This window comes from Hylobates moloch, unplaced genomic scaffold (genome assembly GCF_009828535.3).
Source record: "Hylobates moloch isolate HMO894 unplaced genomic scaffold, HMol_V3 SCAFFOLD_7, whole genome shotgun sequence".
In the NCBI taxonomy this organism is placed as follows: Eukaryota; Metazoa; Chordata; class Mammalia; order Primates; family Hylobatidae; genus Hylobates; species Hylobates moloch.
This window is the reverse complement of record NW_026652282.1, coordinates 10,568,770-10,585,430: the sequence shown is the minus strand read 5'-3', so window position 1 is coordinate 10,585,430 and position 16,661 is coordinate 10,568,770. Positions and strand designations below refer to the sequence as shown.

The window sequence follows — 16,661 nt, the reverse complement described above, 5'->3', positions numbered from 1 at the left end:
GTTTCGGCAGTACAGTATGTCATTGATGTAGAAATTATGGATGTACAATTACAGGATAAATTAAAACTGCCCAGCCCTTAAGTTATTATGGGTTAATGCAAGTGGATGTTTCTCATCTGCTGTATGAATGTCAGCGTCATACACAGATTTTTAGGGAATGCTGAATGTCAGACAGCTCACAAAGAAGCAAAGATCATAACTCACTATAACCTCAAACTCCTGGGCTCAAGTGATCCTCTTGGCTCAGCTCTTGAGTAGCTAAGACTACAGGCCTGAGCCACCAAGCCCAACTGTTCCTCAGATTTTGACCTTTCCTCTGAGATTGTCTGAATCTGCAGATTCTCTGCTATGAGAACATTGTGTGCTTTTTAATGACTTAAAATATTATTGGTAGATTCCATGAGATCACTGAGATTTACTCTTCATTGGTTGCCCTTTCTACCCAATAGGATATTTTATGTTTCACCTGGCAGGGATCATTATTTCAAGTTGTCCCAGTGCTTTTCAATTTTCAAAGGCCACTGACTGTTTAGTGGATTAAAGGACCTAAATGACTTCATCCTACTTCTAATTTCCATCCTAGAAGATAAACAGATGAGACAATTCAACAAAAGATTGCATTTGAATAATGTGAATATATTTTAAAATGTGTGGCCTTATCTTAGTGTGAATTATCATCAGCAATAGACCAAATGAAATAGCTCCAATTTTTGTGCAGTTTGTGTTTTATACCAACCCTGGACCACCCAAGCAGCTGACCCAACAAGGCACTGGTTTTCTGTAGACTTTAGTCTGAGGGCCGTTGACTTATATATCTATAAGTCCTGGGTACTTTCCTGAACTAGCAAAAGCAAGCATGCTAACATCAGAAAGTAAATTTCAGATACTCCAACAAGCCAAGTGTTGGTAAATTTCAAATATTTTGTCTAACTGCTTGTTGGATAGTCACGCTCTTCTGTAAATTAATGGTTTTCAGTCTTTGATGTATCTCAGAATCACCTGGTGTGAGGCTGCTGGGTCTAGGATGTTCGTCTCCCTTCATCTGAGTAGGTAGCTTCGTGAAAGTCACAGTTGCAGTAGAGTCAAAGGAAGGCGACAACTACATGCTCACTCAGATCATCTGAATCCACCCTGCCAGTTAGAGGGCTGGCAAATATATTCCTCCTAGTCTATCAATAACCTGTTTTTTTAATTGTAAAAAGTACATAAATCTATTTTTAATTATATTAACAAATTATAATCCCCAGTTCATGAAAAGATCTTAACCAATCTTAAAACTCTCTATCAGATTTCTGTTGGGGGTGGGGAAATATATTCGAATGTTAAGTTCGGTTTTTCAATTTTTATATATTTGATAGCACTAAATTTTATCCATTTTGTTTCTAAAATACATCTCCAAGCAGATAACAGAGCCTGAATTTTATTGTAAAATATCTTCGTAATGGTTTTATTGGTTTGTCTTTTCATTTTTTGCTCTTAGCAATCTGAAATAATAATTTCAGTGTAACTGCTTTGAGAGGTTGAAGGGCACAGGTTAGTAAGATCAACGCTGAGAAAAACTTAATTGTACCACATACTTTCAAAGAAACAGTTTTGACCTCTTGCCCCAAAGAACGCCAGGAGCCCAGTGGAATCCATCCCAGGGTTGGATGATGTTTAGAGGTCAGTAAGAGCAGGTGCACAGTCACTTGACCTGCACAGTCAGAGGATGGCTTAGGTCAATAGGAGTGGTGATGGAGCTGGGGCCATGCCTGCTGGGTTGTAGGGCTTCCTACCTGATGTTCTTTTTTCCTTATAACCATCCTGCTGAACTGGTCACTTAAGACCTAGCATATCTTAGAGCCAGGACAAGCTCTATAAGCATCTTGTCTATGGCCTCGTGACTGGCAAGTGACAGAGCCAAGATTAGAACCTTAGAACCCAGACCTCCCAATTCCCATCCCAACCATCAGAGCCAACCATCTCAAGAGATTTTTGAGACCCTAAATGTTTAGACAGGGCCTGATTGTAAGTAAACCAGTTTCCATGTGGGTCCCCCAAGCCATTTCTCTCTCTCTCTCTCTCTCTCTCTCTGTGTGTGTGTGTGTGTGTGTGTGTGTGTGTGTGTGTGTGTGTGTACTGAGCTCTTCTACATCCCTTTACTCACCATATATTGGCCCATAAGCCTGTGCCTGCCCTGGGCTATAGTATTCATAGCTTATTTATGAAATGTCATCGAGCCAGTAAGGGGAAGGTACCAGTGACCTGCCACAGCAGCAAAAGAACAGACTCCTATAGAATCATCACATACACCCTTAATCCCACTGAAATTGCATTACCATGCCACTGCATGGCCACAGCGACCCCTGCCCCCTTTCCCTTGCAGTGACAATTTACTGGATCAGGCCTTGCAGTGAGGGCCAGCTTCTGAACTTGCAGAGCCAGGTACAAAATGAAAATGCAGGCGAGTTGTTCAAAAGGCAGGAAGAAAGGGCCATTCACGATACTAAAATAAAAACGTTTCCCTTTCTTCCATAGTTTCTCTCTCGATTTGTCAAGACGTTTTTGTTTGCAACTTAATGTCATTTTAAATTATTAGTGTGAATCTTACCAATCATCCTTCAATTGTGCAGTGCAAATTTTAGATGCAAGTATAAGACCATTTGCCATGTATGTGGGATCACTGACACAATTTGTATTTTGTAGCTAGTACATATATGTATTTTATACTAACTAGAACAGTGGAAATGCTGCACAAAGCTAACTCAACCGTTTTGATTTTACTTATTGATATTAGCACATCCTCAACACTCCCTCCCTGTGGCTTGCTAGTAAGTAAGAACTGAAAGGAAAAGGAACTTGGTTGCCCTATCTTTCCCTTTCCTTCTGGATTATTTTCAGTGTAAGTGCTTGGCCAATACAGGGAAGTAACAGGAGTAAGGAAGGATATGGCCGGGTTCCTTGGTCATTCATGTCTCTTAGAACTCCAGTACCTTCTTTCTGCATTTGAAGCAAGTTGAGCTTAGAACAGAAAGTGTGACCTTTAGCATTGTTCACACCAGTGCTTACTTAGTCATAGACGGAACATGCTTACCTTTTACGGACTTTGAGTCCTTCTTGAACTCCCCATGCACCGGGGATTCACCAGAATTCTTAGCTCATGGGGCGTCATGAATGTGGTATGCAAATGAGGTGGCAAGGAGCACGTAGCTCCTCTGCTCACATGCGTGCAACATGGTCCCGTTGGACTTCACTTGAAAACACAGTTCGAAGATAAAATGATTAAGAATTTCAGGACAGTGCCATCAGAGTATTAAACCAAGCTTCAGGCCCTTCTGAGGGCAAGGCTCTGTGCACATCACATGCCCCTGAAGCTGACGCTGCTTGCGTGATTCTCTGACATGAAGAAAGAAATTCCACTGTGCTTTAAAAAAAAAAAAAAATTCAGGGCAGATTTAATTTGGACTTGAGTACCCAGGTGTTAGCAATATCCTACAGATTCCAGAAAACAATTTAGTCCATTGTTGAAAGAGTACCCTTGAAGGCATGTCTTTTTTAATCCCATTATCTTATTCGTCTCAGTTCCTTTTATTTATTTGCAGCTTAGTCAATCTCAGGTATCACATTCAAACTGGACCTCCTCAGGGAGGACCCTGCTACAATTTGAGGACAGAGCACAGGTCTGGGGTGGGACCGGGTGGAGTGGGGAGTGCCCCTAGAAATCCAGGCCAGGCAAGGGCACAGAAATGAACCTTTCAGGGTCAGGGAAAGATCTAGAAGGACATGAAATCACCAGCTAGTCTTTCCTCTCTCTACCTCTTCCTGGGACCTGTATGATGGTGGTGGGAGCATAAAGGACTTTGAAAATAGAAATAGCATTTTGTAAGTGTCATGTAGGAGGTATCGTGCTGAGGTGCTGCATGCAGTATTACACGATCCTAACAATAGCCTTATGGGGGAAGTTCTCTTATGAGTCCTTTTGGTAGACAATGAAGCTGAAACTCAGGAAGGTCACATGGTATCATAAGGCTGGTAAGCATTGGAGTGGGGCTGGCAGGGATGCTGGACAAGGATGCAGACATGAGAGCCTTACTGAGTTGTGGAAGTGTGTGGCCCCATGTTTTATCAGAGTTTGAAGGGGAACTCCAGATTACTAGGTTTTGGGGAGATAGTTGCAAGTGATGGAAGAGCCATTCTGAGTGAAGCGTTGGTGGTGACCTGGAATCTCTGAGTTCAACAGTTGATGCTGCTGATCACCTAGTCACCTGGGGCCTTATTGAGCTTTCGTTCCTGCCATCATTGCTGCCTGACTCTTGGTTTCCCGACTCTGGCATCCAATGGCCTGAGTCAAGGTTCAGCTCAGCTTCTGACCAGCTTCTTGACCACCTTGGCCAAGCCCGTGTACAGCTCCCTTTGGTCTTCGTTTCTTCATCCATGCAAGGGGGATGGTGATGCCCAACTCTCAATACTGCTGTGAAGGCAAAAATGAAAGAACGTGGGTTAAAGTTATTGTAGTAGTCCTGGTGCCGAGGAGACCCTCAGCTTTGAGTGTTGGCTTCTGTCCATTCCTCCTGAGCTACTGTCACATCTCATGTGGGTGCAGTGGGTCCTCTGGACACAGCGTTGAGCCCAGTCCATGGGTTCCTCATACAGCCAGCACCTTGGCCTGTAGCAAATAAAAACAAACCACTTGAAAGAAACTCGCCAAGTATCCCTGGTAGCTGGCACTCACAGTTTCTTTGTGTGATGACTTTGTGTATTAGTCATTTTCCTGTTGCTTATAACAAGATACCCAAAATTGGGAAACTTACAAAGAAAAAAAATTATTTCTTACAGTTACAGAGGCTGAGAAGTGCAAGGTCCAGGGGGCTGCATCTGGTGAGGGCCTTCTTGCTGATGGGGACAGTCCCAAGGCGGTACAGAGCATCACATGGCAAGGGGGCTGAGTGTGCTAGCTCAGGTCTCTCTTTCTCTTCTTATAAAACCACCAGTACCCTCCCGTGATAATCCATCCATTAACACATTAATTTATTAATCATGAATGATTAATAAATTATCATGACCCAATCACCTCTTAAAGGACTCACCTTTCAGTACTGCCACATTGGGGATTAAGTTTCCAACACATGAAATTTGGGGATACGTTCAAACCATAACAGTTGGTGATAGTTGCAGAGGAGCATGTACAAAGATTAGAAAAATATAACCAACCCCTGGGTTTGTTGGATGCTCTCTGTTGCTCAGATCACTGTGACATGAGCACTGTGGGGGGGGGGGGGTGGATTTGAAGGAGTCTGGTTCCCCAAGAGGTGTGTGGGCATCTGTGTGCCTGCCTGAGAAAGCACCTTTTCTGGCAGTCCGACAGGTAGAAACTCATTAATCCACACATTGACTCTATTTCAGGGAAAGATGACGTCAACTCCTGCATGTTGAAGGCAGGGAGTGGCTGAAACAGCATCAAGGCGTGAAGGCTTCCCTGAGCCACCCTGAGTTCTCAGAAGGGTTCTTAAAGAAGTCACGTCATCTTTATCACTACTTCTGCTGCACTTATCCCATAATTTTCCAACTTCTGTTGTGAGAATTTTTATAGCCCAAGTGTCCTGTGATTTAACCTTCAATTTGGTAATGTCTGTCTTCCTTTAGCAAAGCAGGCTGAAGGTGTTGGGATCCGCCTACCTTGGGAAGCCTTCCATGGTGGCACAGTATTGAAGGTTAGGCCTCATCCAAGTTGGCACAAGCCTTTGTCTCCAACCTGGGTGGGAGGAAGGTCAAGGCAGATGAGTGTCCTTTCATTGCTGGGAACTGCCATCCAGGGAAGCTTGCATTTATAACTGAGAGACAGCAGGGTGAGTTAGCATGCTAAGAAGGGGGAAATGGGCTGGGCATGGTCACACCTGTAATGCCAGCTATTTGGGAGGCTGAGACAGGCAGATGGCTTGAGCCCAGGAGTTTGAGGCTACAGTGATCCATGATCGCACCACTGCACCCCAGCCTGGGTGATAAAGTGAGACCTGGACTCTAAAAGAAAAAAAAAAAGGAAGTGGGTAGAGTTCACCAAGGAGGCTTTCTAAAGGAGATGGACTTTAGCCCATGCCTTTCAGGAGGGGACTTGGAGATGGGGAGACAGTGCGATTGGGATTTTGGCAGATGATATAAGGTAAATCCTCAGCAGAGTACCCAGGCTCCCCAGCTTTGTGGTTGAGTTGCGGACTCTTTGGGTGAGAGAAAAACCCAGCCCCGGTGGTTTCTGCTGAACCAAGAAGGAACTGCTCCAGAAACATGACTGGGATTCCAATAACGGCGGTTAAACAGCTAACAAAGAGGAGTCTGGAAGGCTGGCCCTTGTTCATGTTGGCTGGAACATGCTGGGTAGATGAGTTAATTGGGGGCCCTCACAGGGAATACTCATTGTGCCACTCTTAATGAGAGAATCCAAGTGCCCCATGGGATGTAATAATTAGGAAGCATGTTGTCGGTAGATCAGCTGTCTGTCTCCTGATGTATGCCTTGTGTACACAGGAAGAAATAGAAGCTTTTCTTTAAAAAAACAAAAAACAGGGTCTCACTCTGTCACCTAGGCTGGAGTACAGTAGTGTGATCATAGCTCACTGCAGCCTCCAACTCCTGGGCTCATGTGATCTCACATCAGCCTTCTGAGTAACTGGAACTATAGGTGTGCCCCACTACTCTTGGCTATCTTGTATGTATGTGTGTGTATGTATGTATGTATGTATATATGTACGTATGTATTTTCATAGAGACAGGGTCTTGCTATGTTGCCCAGGCTGGTCTTGAACTCCTAGGCTCAAGCAATCCTTCTGCCTTGACCTCTCAAAGTGCTGGGATTACAGGCATGAGCCACACTGTACCCGGCCAGAAACTTTCTTAAAGCTAGTTTAAAAACCCATCATTTGGTCCTCATTTCCTATTTTGACTTTGTTTCTTCAGTGTGGCTCTGTCATGTTGGGGCCCATTCCCCTCAGGGTGGTGAGACATAAGGTAAGGGTATTCCTTGTCTCCTTCACTCTACCTCCCTAGGGTCTCTGTGCCCCTGGAAACTCAGCCCCACTCAGGTCCCCGGGCAGTCTAGACTCAGGGCCATCCACCTACCTCACTAAGACCCAAGACCATCGTGCCTTCCATTTTGTCACCCATAAAACAGAGCTGATGCTTTCTCCTTCTTAGGGCTATGAGGTGAACTAAATCAAGACACAAATGTACCCTTCTCAATGCTGGACAGGTTGCCCTTTTAACCTCTCCATCCCTACCACCTCTTCTAAGATGAAATTCCTTAAATCTTGGAGTTGGATGACTTCCTTTTCCCTCTATTTCCCCTTCCTCACTTCCATTTCAGAAGGAGAAGCATCACATCTTGCCACCCACAGCTGGCCCTCTTCCTCTCCTGTGATCTCCATTCATCATCTGTCCATCTTCACCGGCATCTTTTGAAACCTGTCTTTCAGTGGCTGTCACTGCCTTTTCAGCATAAGACATGTTTGGGCCCCTCTTCCTGACTGTGTTTTTCTCCTTAAGCTGCCTGCATCTTTCTCTGGCCTTCCCCTCACTACCAAATTTCTTTAGAAAGTGGGCTGCCCCTGCTTCCTCTTCTTCACTTCTCAGCTGAACTTCTGTAGCCTCCCTGTAAAGTGGTTTCCATTCCAGGCTTTGCACTGATGCTGGCAAGGACATCGGAATTTTCCATTTCAGTGGCGTTTGCCAAGTCCTCGCCTTCTGGTTGCCTTGACTGTGGGGACACCTCCTCCTTCTTAAAATTCCCTCCTCCTCTGTGACAGGGCCCTGTCCTGGATCTTTGCCAACATCTTGTGCATCCTTCGAGGGTGGTTCTCCCACTAGAGATCCCCTGAATTAGGAGGCACCTGAAAGGTTTTCTCCTCTGTACCTTCTGCCTTGGCATCCCACCCACTCCTGTGATGATAATAGTTTCCTCTCTGCTGATGATAACGCTGAAGTCTTCATTTCCAAACTCTGCCTAGGTTGAGCAGCTGCACAGACACCACCCACATGGCTTCCAAACTTGATAGTCCTTCTCACTCTCCTTATCTGGTGTGGGTAGAATTGTGTCCCCCACCCGCCTCAAAAAATATGTTGAAGTCCTAACTCCTGCTACCTATGAATGTGGCCTTATTTGGAAGTAGGGTCTTTGTAGGCATAATCGAGTTAAGATGAGGCCATACTCAATGAAGGTAGGCCCCAGTCCCATGTGACTGGTGTCCTTATAAGAAGAGACACAGACATAGACACACAGAGAGGACACCATGTGATGACGGAGGCAGAGATGGAGTAATGCATCTGCAAGCCAAGGAACATCAGGATTGCAGGCTGAAAGAAGGGTCTTCCCTAGAGCATTCAGAGAAAACATGGAAAACATGGCCCCCCCCACACCTTGACTTTGGACTTCTCACCTCCAGAACTGTGAGAGAATAATTTCTGTTGTTTAAAGCCATTCACTTTGTGGTACTTTGTTCTGGCAGCCCCAGAAAACCAATACATCACCTGATCTCTCCAGTTCCCTATGGGACTCACTATCCTTTTGGGGATCCAAGCTGAAAGTCTCAGGATCAACCCTGAATCTCTCCCTCTTGCCTTAATACCCACCTTTTCATTTCTGCCTCAGCTGAGTATGCAGTCCCCACCTCTTCCCTAATCAAGTATGGTCGCCGTGACTCTGCCCTCTTCAGTCTCCTATCTGTCCATCCAGCTGTCCTCTGGATAATTTTCTTAAAACAGCTCTGATTGTGTCACCATCATCGTAGCACACGTTGTCTGTTTCCCTCCTGCCTCCAGCAGTTGGCTGCATATTGGAATTGCCTGGGGAGATTTGAAAGCTCTCATGCCCACCACACAACCCCATCTGTCAAATCAGAATCTCTGGGGGTGATGCCCTGGCATCAGTATTTTAAAAACTTCCCCTATGATTCCAGTGCACAGCTAGGCCTGAGAACCATTTGCTGATAGAATATCATAATAGCTAGACTAAGTTTAGGGAAGAAAAGATAGCTCTAAGGCAGTGGTTCTCAACTGGAGATGATATTACCCTCCAGGAGACACTTGGCAGTGTTTAGAAACATTTTAGGTCATCGAAACAGGGGTGGTGCTCCTGGCATCTAGTGGGTAGAGGCCAGGGATGCTGTTACACATCCACGATGCCCAGGCCAGCCTCACAATAATCATCCAGCCCCAAACATCACTAGTGCCAAGGTGGAGCAATCCTGATTTAAGAGTGAGGAGAGGAGCAGCAATACCGACCTTGACTTTGGGACAGACAGAGGCAGTAGACACCAGTGCTGAGGAGGCACATGCTACCTCATGCCGCAGTACTGCCTGTGCTGTGCCCATTTGGCAGCCCAGCATGTTGATACTTTTCATGCAGCACCAGTTTCCATCACAGGAAGCCTCAGCCTGCTGGTGCCAAACTTATTCTCTGGCTCTCCTTTTGAAAATGAGGTTCAGTGGAGGCGGGGTGCAGTGGCTCATGCCTATAATCCCAGCACTTTGGGAGGCTGAAGCGGGCAGATCACTTGAGGTCAGGAGTTCGAGACCAGCCTGGCCAACATGGCAAAAACCCTTCTCTACTAAAAATACAAAAATTAGCTGGGCATGGTGGCACACGCCTGTAGTCCCAGCTATTCGGGAGGCTGTGGCAGGAGAATCACTTGAACTCGAGAGGCAGAGATTGCAGGGAGCCGAGATCATGCCACTGCACTCCAGCCTGGGCAACAGATCAGGACTCTGTCAAAAAAAAAAAAAAAAAAAAGGTTCAGTGGAATGTTTTTGTCAGGAGAGAAAGGGTCATTACAGCTCAAGTTGGCTTTTGCCAAACTCAACAATCACTGTTTTGGTGGCTCCTGAGGCTCCTAATGAGGACACTGACAGTTGTTAAATAAACAAGTGATTAAGTTGAGAAGAGATTGGCTAACAGAGGTTCCGTGTGTGCTCATTGTCATCAATGTTAGCCAGTTGTTTTTTTTTTTTTTTATGTTAGCCAGTTTCATGACAGTGACCTGCCTGGGCTCCACCTCTACCATTAAAGAGAAACACTAGCAATGATGGCTTATAGTTCACGTAGCTTTACCATTTATAAGCATTTTCCTGTACACCAACCAGTTTGATTTGTCTTTTCAACTCTTAGCTTTATGCAGTGTCATTTCCTATAAAGGAAAGTATAGCAAATATACAAGAGGTACTCAGAAAATACATGAAGAAAAAAACTAAAAAGAGTAAGGGATCAAAAGATATTTTTTTAAAAACCCACATTGGATGAAAAATGAGAAATTTAATTCCGGTAATGGAGGACAAAGTCTTTGCCAAATTGATAAAGCTTTGGGAAATTCTGATTATGGAAAGGACCCAAATCTAGACAATCAGATTCTAAATTCCTGGCTCCATGCTATGTGTCCAGTTTCTGTGTTTTTAAATGTATGCAGCATTTTTAACATCACAGAATTATTAATATGTTGAATATTATTGCTACTTTATATAAAAAGTATCTTTTCTGTCTACTATTTAAGAATTCTTGCTGTATTTATCATTCTGTTTTCTCCAAGTAGAGAGAGGGCCGACATATTTGCTACCAGAACACATCTTTGATTTTGTCATGGGGAGCAGTGTGAAAATAGGAGTCACAAGGCCAGGCATGGTAGCTCATGTCTGTAATCCCAGCCCTTTGGGAAGCCAAGGTGGGCGGATCACCTGAGGTCAGGAGTTTGAGAACAGCCTGGCCAATATGGTGAAACCCCGCCTCTACTAAAAATACAAAAAAAAAAAATTAGCTGGGCTTGGTGGCCCCACGCCTGTAGTCCCAGCAACTGGGGAGGCTGAAGCAGGAGAATCGCTTGAACCTGGGAGGCAGAGGTTACAGTGAGCCGAGATTGCACCACTGTACTCCAGCCTGGGCAACAGAGCGAGACTCTGTCTCAGAAAAAGAAAAAAAAATAGGAGTCACTTAACACAAACTTATATTAAGCACAATTTATTTACAATTTAGAAAAAAGAAAAATTGCTGTGTAATGGGGCTTGAAGAGAAAAAGAGAAATAAAATTTGTTGAGGGAGGTGTGAGCTTGTTCTGGGTATTGATTTCCTTGGAGGGGCAATGAGGAAGGATTATGCCAGGGTGTTTCTTGTTGCTTAAATGTTCCATGAAACACCAAAATTGCAGAGGTATTAGTAGTTAGAAAGAATGTGGAAACATTCCTCCTTCTGATTAATGACTGCCCACTGAGGAGTCCTTCAAAAGCCAGAAGAAACCTAAAATATCATCCTAGAAAGTTGGGAGAAGTAGGCATTTGACAAAGTCTTTGCTAGCTATGTGACTAGGATAAGGATGTGTCAGTATATCATTATGCAACTTGATGAATCCTCGGTCAGCTGAACAGTCATAGTCATTAGCATAGAAGAGTGATTCGGGTCAGGCGCAATGGCTCATGCCTGTAATCCCAGCACTTTGGGAGGCCGAGGCAGGCGGATCGCCTGAGGTCAGGAGCTCAAGACCAGCCTGACCAACGTGGAGAAACCCTGTCTCTACTAAAAATACAAAATTAGCCAGGGTGGTGGTGCATGCCTGTAATCCCAGCTACTTGGGAGGCTGAGGCAGGAGAATCGCTTGAACCTGGGAGGCAGAGGTTGCAGTGAGCTGAGATCACGCCATTGCACTCCAGCCTAGGCAACAAGAGCAAAACTCCGTCTCAAAAAAGAAAAAAAAAAAAAGTGATTCTATTTCTGGCCTATAATAGGTGCTTAATGAATCTTGTATGAATAAATGAATGAATGAACAAACAAATGAAAGAACGAACCAGCCAACTGACCAGGACGACGTCCATAGAGATCTACATGGGATTCCCTCACCTTGGTCTTGTTGTGTTCAACATTTCTATCAATGATTTGAATCCCAGACACACAAAGCATATTTACTATACTTGGAAACAGAACAAATCTGGGAAGATCATTAATGTAATAGATCACAGAAGAAAAATCCAATATGATCTTGCCAGGTTAAAAACAGGGCCAAGATGTACAGGCATCAGCCAAAGCCCTATGTATGAGTTTAACATGTCAACTGGGCTCCTATTTTGAGGGTGATCGTGAAAGAGACTGGGAAGTGTTGTATCCTTCCCCATCATTCAGCCTTCTCACAGACGTTCCAAAGGCTATTTGGTGGTAAAACTCCTTTCTGCTTGCCAGTCCTCATCCTTTTTCCTCCTGTTATGGTATTTGACACTATTTTACACTGTTAACTTGATGCCCTTCACAGAACCTTTCTCGAATTTCATGATTCCACTTTGGTCTTATTTCCCTCGTTTTCTAATTTGTCCTTCTTTGTTTCTTTTACCCTCTTTTTAAAGTTTTTCCTTTACCTTTACATTTAAAAGGTAGTGTACCCTAAGCTCTAATCTTGGCATACTTGAAATCTGTATCTCTCCCTGGTTGTTTAACATTCATTTAAAATAGATTTTGTTGAGGACCCACTATGTGCCCAGAAGTGTTCCAAGAGCTGGTAATACAGTGGAGAATAAGACAACAATTTCTGCCTTTAAGGAGCCTGTATTCTAGGAGGATGGGAAGTAATGAGCAAATAAGTGAATAACAGTGTTGAGTCGTGGTTAAAGCTATGATGAAACTCAAATCCAGATTAAGGGGACCAGGAATGTCAGGGCTGCTATTTTAGACAAGAGTCAGGGAGAGTCCCCTGAGAAGATGGCATTTGAGCAGAACTGGGCTTTTTGTACTCCCAGGGCTGCCTCCACACTGAAGACTCCCGGATGCTGCTCTCTGGCCAGCCTCTCTCCTCTGGAGCCATATTCCTGAATGCCTCTTAGTCCCTGCAGGATGTCCTAAGAGCACCTTCAACCACGCTTGATAATCTCCCCTACCAAACTTCTTCCTTCTCTTTGGTTCCCCATATTGGTTCCCAGCATGACCATCTCCTCACTCACTCAAGCTAGAAACTCTAGCCTCCCCTTGAAATCCTCCTCCACCCCTACTCATACCAATCCAATCCAGTGACATCTGGGTCCTCACTTCCTCCCCTTGCGGTAGTTCAGGTTCACACTGTCTCTTGCTTGTACTGTTTCAGGAGACTCCTGACTAGTTTGCCAGCCTCTAGTCTCATCATACCCCACCCACCCTGTCTTCCACATTACCAGTAGAGTGACCTTTGTAAAGCATGATCAGCTCTGCTCTTGACCCTTCTATCTCTACCTACTGCCTCCAGGGCTAGCAAGGTGTTCAACCTACCTGGTTCCCAACCTACTGGCTCAGCCATCTCCCATCAGTCCCTCTGTCAGAAAAATCACTTCCTGACCCTTTGACAGTACCCTCTTTTTCCTCTCATATGCCCTTCAATTTTTCCTAGAACTCTTTCCGTTCCTCTTTCCTACCTTTCCCTTCCTCTTTCCTGCCTTTCCCTTCCCTACCCTACCCTACCCTACCCTACCCAGCAGGTTTCTAAGCATTACTGCAATAGCCAACTCAACTCTGCAAAGCTTTTTTCAAATTCTCTTCCCCCTCCATCCATTTTCTTTGTTGTGGTACCATAGTGCTTGTAGCAGGCAGGAGCACCCTGTTTTAGAAGAGTTTTCTGTGTCCCATTAGCCGTGGGTTACCTGGAGACAGGCATCGTCACTTGTGCATGTCTGTGCTGCTTGTAGATGTTGGCACTAGGGAGGTTATTTCATGCGTGTTTACTGAGCTGGCTGCAATTATACAGAAGACTTACAAACATAGAAGTCAAACCACGTGAAACTGCTGTTCTTCTTGGTTAATATCAGCAATTTCGTATGCTCATTCTAATACATCTGTTTTGTTCAGTATTTTGTATTCCTGTTTTGGCTTTCAGAAGTGTTCTTACCTTCAACCAGACTGCCTTAGAGCATGGGGCTCAAAGAAATATTTTCAGCTCTGGAAGACATTTTCCATCCTACTCATTCTACATATAGAACTTTTCTGGCCAAAAATGGATGCATATCTCAGAAATGTAATAAGCAATACTCTTCTCTCTTCCTCTTGACAATTGTTGTTTTTCAAATGGTTTATCATAAACATCAGTGAGATCTTGAGGCTGTTATAAAGTGATATAATGGTAATTTCTAGAATTGTAATACATTATCCTAGTGAAAAGAAAATGATGAAGTTGTGAGTAAGGCAAAAGTGATAAATTGTTCATTTACATGTAGTTTTTCAGGCAGAAAGTAGATGCAGGTATCAACTGGAGGATGTGTGAATATTTTGTCTAATGGTTTTGATCTCAATGGTATAGAACTAGAGTTGTTCTTAAGAATGCCTTTCATATTCTGCCTTTTCACCAGCATCACTATTAAAATAATATTCTTAAGCAACAGCCAAAAAATTATTAGGATCTGCTGGTTCTATAATCACATGATTTTGCTGGACACTTTAAAACCAATAACAGCTAACCACAGTGTCCTCTTTTGTGCTAAATTGAATTTTGTTTTGGTTTTAATTCTCATTTGAACTGCTGGGAAAACAAGCCTGTTACATACCAACACTTGCCACCTTTCTATATTTGAACGGACCTGAGTAGTCTTTGCAAAAAATGTCTGAGACTGTCCTATCAGGACACACCATAGGGTTTTCCCATGGAAATAATTATATCACAAACGAATCTTTTTTCTAAAGTCTGTGGTTTTAGGCTGCCAAACTTCTCAATCCCCTGACCAGGAGACAATAAAATTGGCTGGGGCCTTAATTTGAGGGAATACATATTTGATTGTGGGCGTGGTCTTCTAAGACAATGGTAAAGGGAAAAGCAAGATGTAAAATTAAATGTTGAAACAAGCTAAACTGGTTTTAACACATCTAGAAGTATTAAATGTAAGAAGGTTTGAGGGATTATCTAAAACCAAGGTATTAAAAGATCAGGTTTTTAGAAGATTTTGATTCAGTACCTTATACTTTTTTTTCAAGGAGTTGAACAAGAAACCATCAAAACTTAGGAGAGTGATTTTAGGAGAGGGTGGTCTCCAACTTGTCTTTATGTTTGCTTCCAAGATAAGTGTTAAGCCCAACCAACTAGCAGACTATTCATGATCTGGGAATCCTATCAGTGGTCATCCCTGTATTTGACTTGAGTCTCTCTAATTTTTTATAGGGACGGCGAAGGCCAGTTGGTCAGCCAAATGCACAAAAAATAGTGCAGAAATTAGTGATGCTTGGAAACATATGGCTCATAATCATGATAAAGGCTTATATGTTGGTATGGGTTGAGAATGTTGGCCTCATGGTATCTGGGTATGCAAGAAGGCAAATCATTATTGGTATACTAGCCTTTATGTTGAATATTTAGAGAGCTCTTGAAAACACCCCTTTGATTTGGAATGAGGAATTCTAATGAGTAAAACTCCATATAGAAATAACCATATCCGATTAAAAAACTATTTTGATTTTCATTCCAAGAAACTACCAAAATGTCAGCTAGATATACTTGTGAACATGTTATGCTTATTTTTAAATAAGGAAGGGTGCCTTTTTACAAATTAGGCTTGATTTTCTCTTACTATCATATATATTAACTATCAACAAGGGAGTATGTTCTAATAACAAATTGCTACATTGCTATCGTTAAATCCATGTTTGAGTTTTCTTCCCTCTAATGTATTTTTCTCCCCCTCTTTAATTTATATTTTTAAAAAGCAATGTACTTATCTAGAAATTGTATGAAAGACAAATATTTAAGAAAGTAAATAGAGACTATGGGCACGTCCTTTGAATATGCTTTGCCAGGGTCAAGGGGTAAATGAAATAAATTGATATATCATAAAGGGGCCACACAGGAAAGAAAGTGTCATGCCTATGCAAAGACATGCATTCTCTTTAGAGACGACATATATTGCTGTGGACCAACAAAGTCACGTGGTGGGAAGGGGCTCTTTTCTTTCTCCTTCACATCCCCTCCTCTGATGTCACAAATCTATTTTTTCCTGAGAGAATTAATTAGCATTCATTGGGTGTACTTGGCTAGAAGAAACGAGGTGGGGAGAAAGAGAGAGATCGAGATTGAGATCTTAAGAAAGACAGCAAGGAGGAAGAGCCCGGTGGGGAGGGAGCAGGTCCTTCTCCCCCACCCCCCCCAACCCCCAACTCCTACCGGAGCCACATTGAGACTGTAGGCACCACTGGGCGCCGAATGGCTGTTTTCTAACTGGGATCCTCGGTGACGTATGGCTGCCTGCCCCTTGGCAGCTGTCTTTATGGACCAGTAGGCAGAGCGAAATTGACGCTGACAAGACTTTTGCATCTTGGAAGGGACTGTAATCTACTGTAGTGAAGAACAGAGCCTCTCAATCAGACGGGTGTAAATAAGAGACGGAGGGGAGTCCAAAAGAAAAGGAAGAGGAGGAAAAACAAGTGTGTGTTGGGGGGAACAGGGGGAAAAGCATTTTTGGTGGATGGTATGAAGCCAGCCATGGAAACTGCAGCCGAGGAAAATACTGAACAAAGCCAAGAGAGAAAAGGTACCCAGCGCTCTGACAATAGCCTGTTTAAAGCTTTTCACTGGGGGGTGCTTAAAAAGGGTTAGCTGGGTTTTGTCTCTCTTTTAAAATGGCTCTGAGACAATCCCTATGGCATGGTCTTGCTTTCAGGGTTGATTTTTTTCCTGTGGGCTGATGTTAAATTAATAGAGCAGCCTTTCTTCAATCCATTCCTG

General features: G+C 43.6%; 1 protein-coding gene across 7 annotated transcripts in view; it reads left to right on the top strand.

The window, feature by feature from the left end:
* The window catches only part of GPM6B (glycoprotein M6B), a 166,788-nt gene that overhangs the window by 104,932 nt on the left and 45,195 nt on the right, over positions 1–16,661 (top strand). For 2 of the 7 annotated variants that reach the window (XM_032756585.2, XM_032756587.2), the window contains exon 1: positions 16,004–16,467. The exons of 3 other annotated variants lie outside the window; for them this stretch is intronic. In XM_032756585.2, the coding sequence (XP_032612476.1) occupies positions 16,407–16,467 (61 nt within the window). In that variant the 5' untranslated portion in view covers positions 16,004–16,406. Of the gene's footprint in view, positions 1–16,003; positions 16,468–16,661 lie in introns of those variants that run through there. 2 more of the 7 variants (XM_032756588.2, XM_032756591.2) reach the window with 1 other exon arrangement.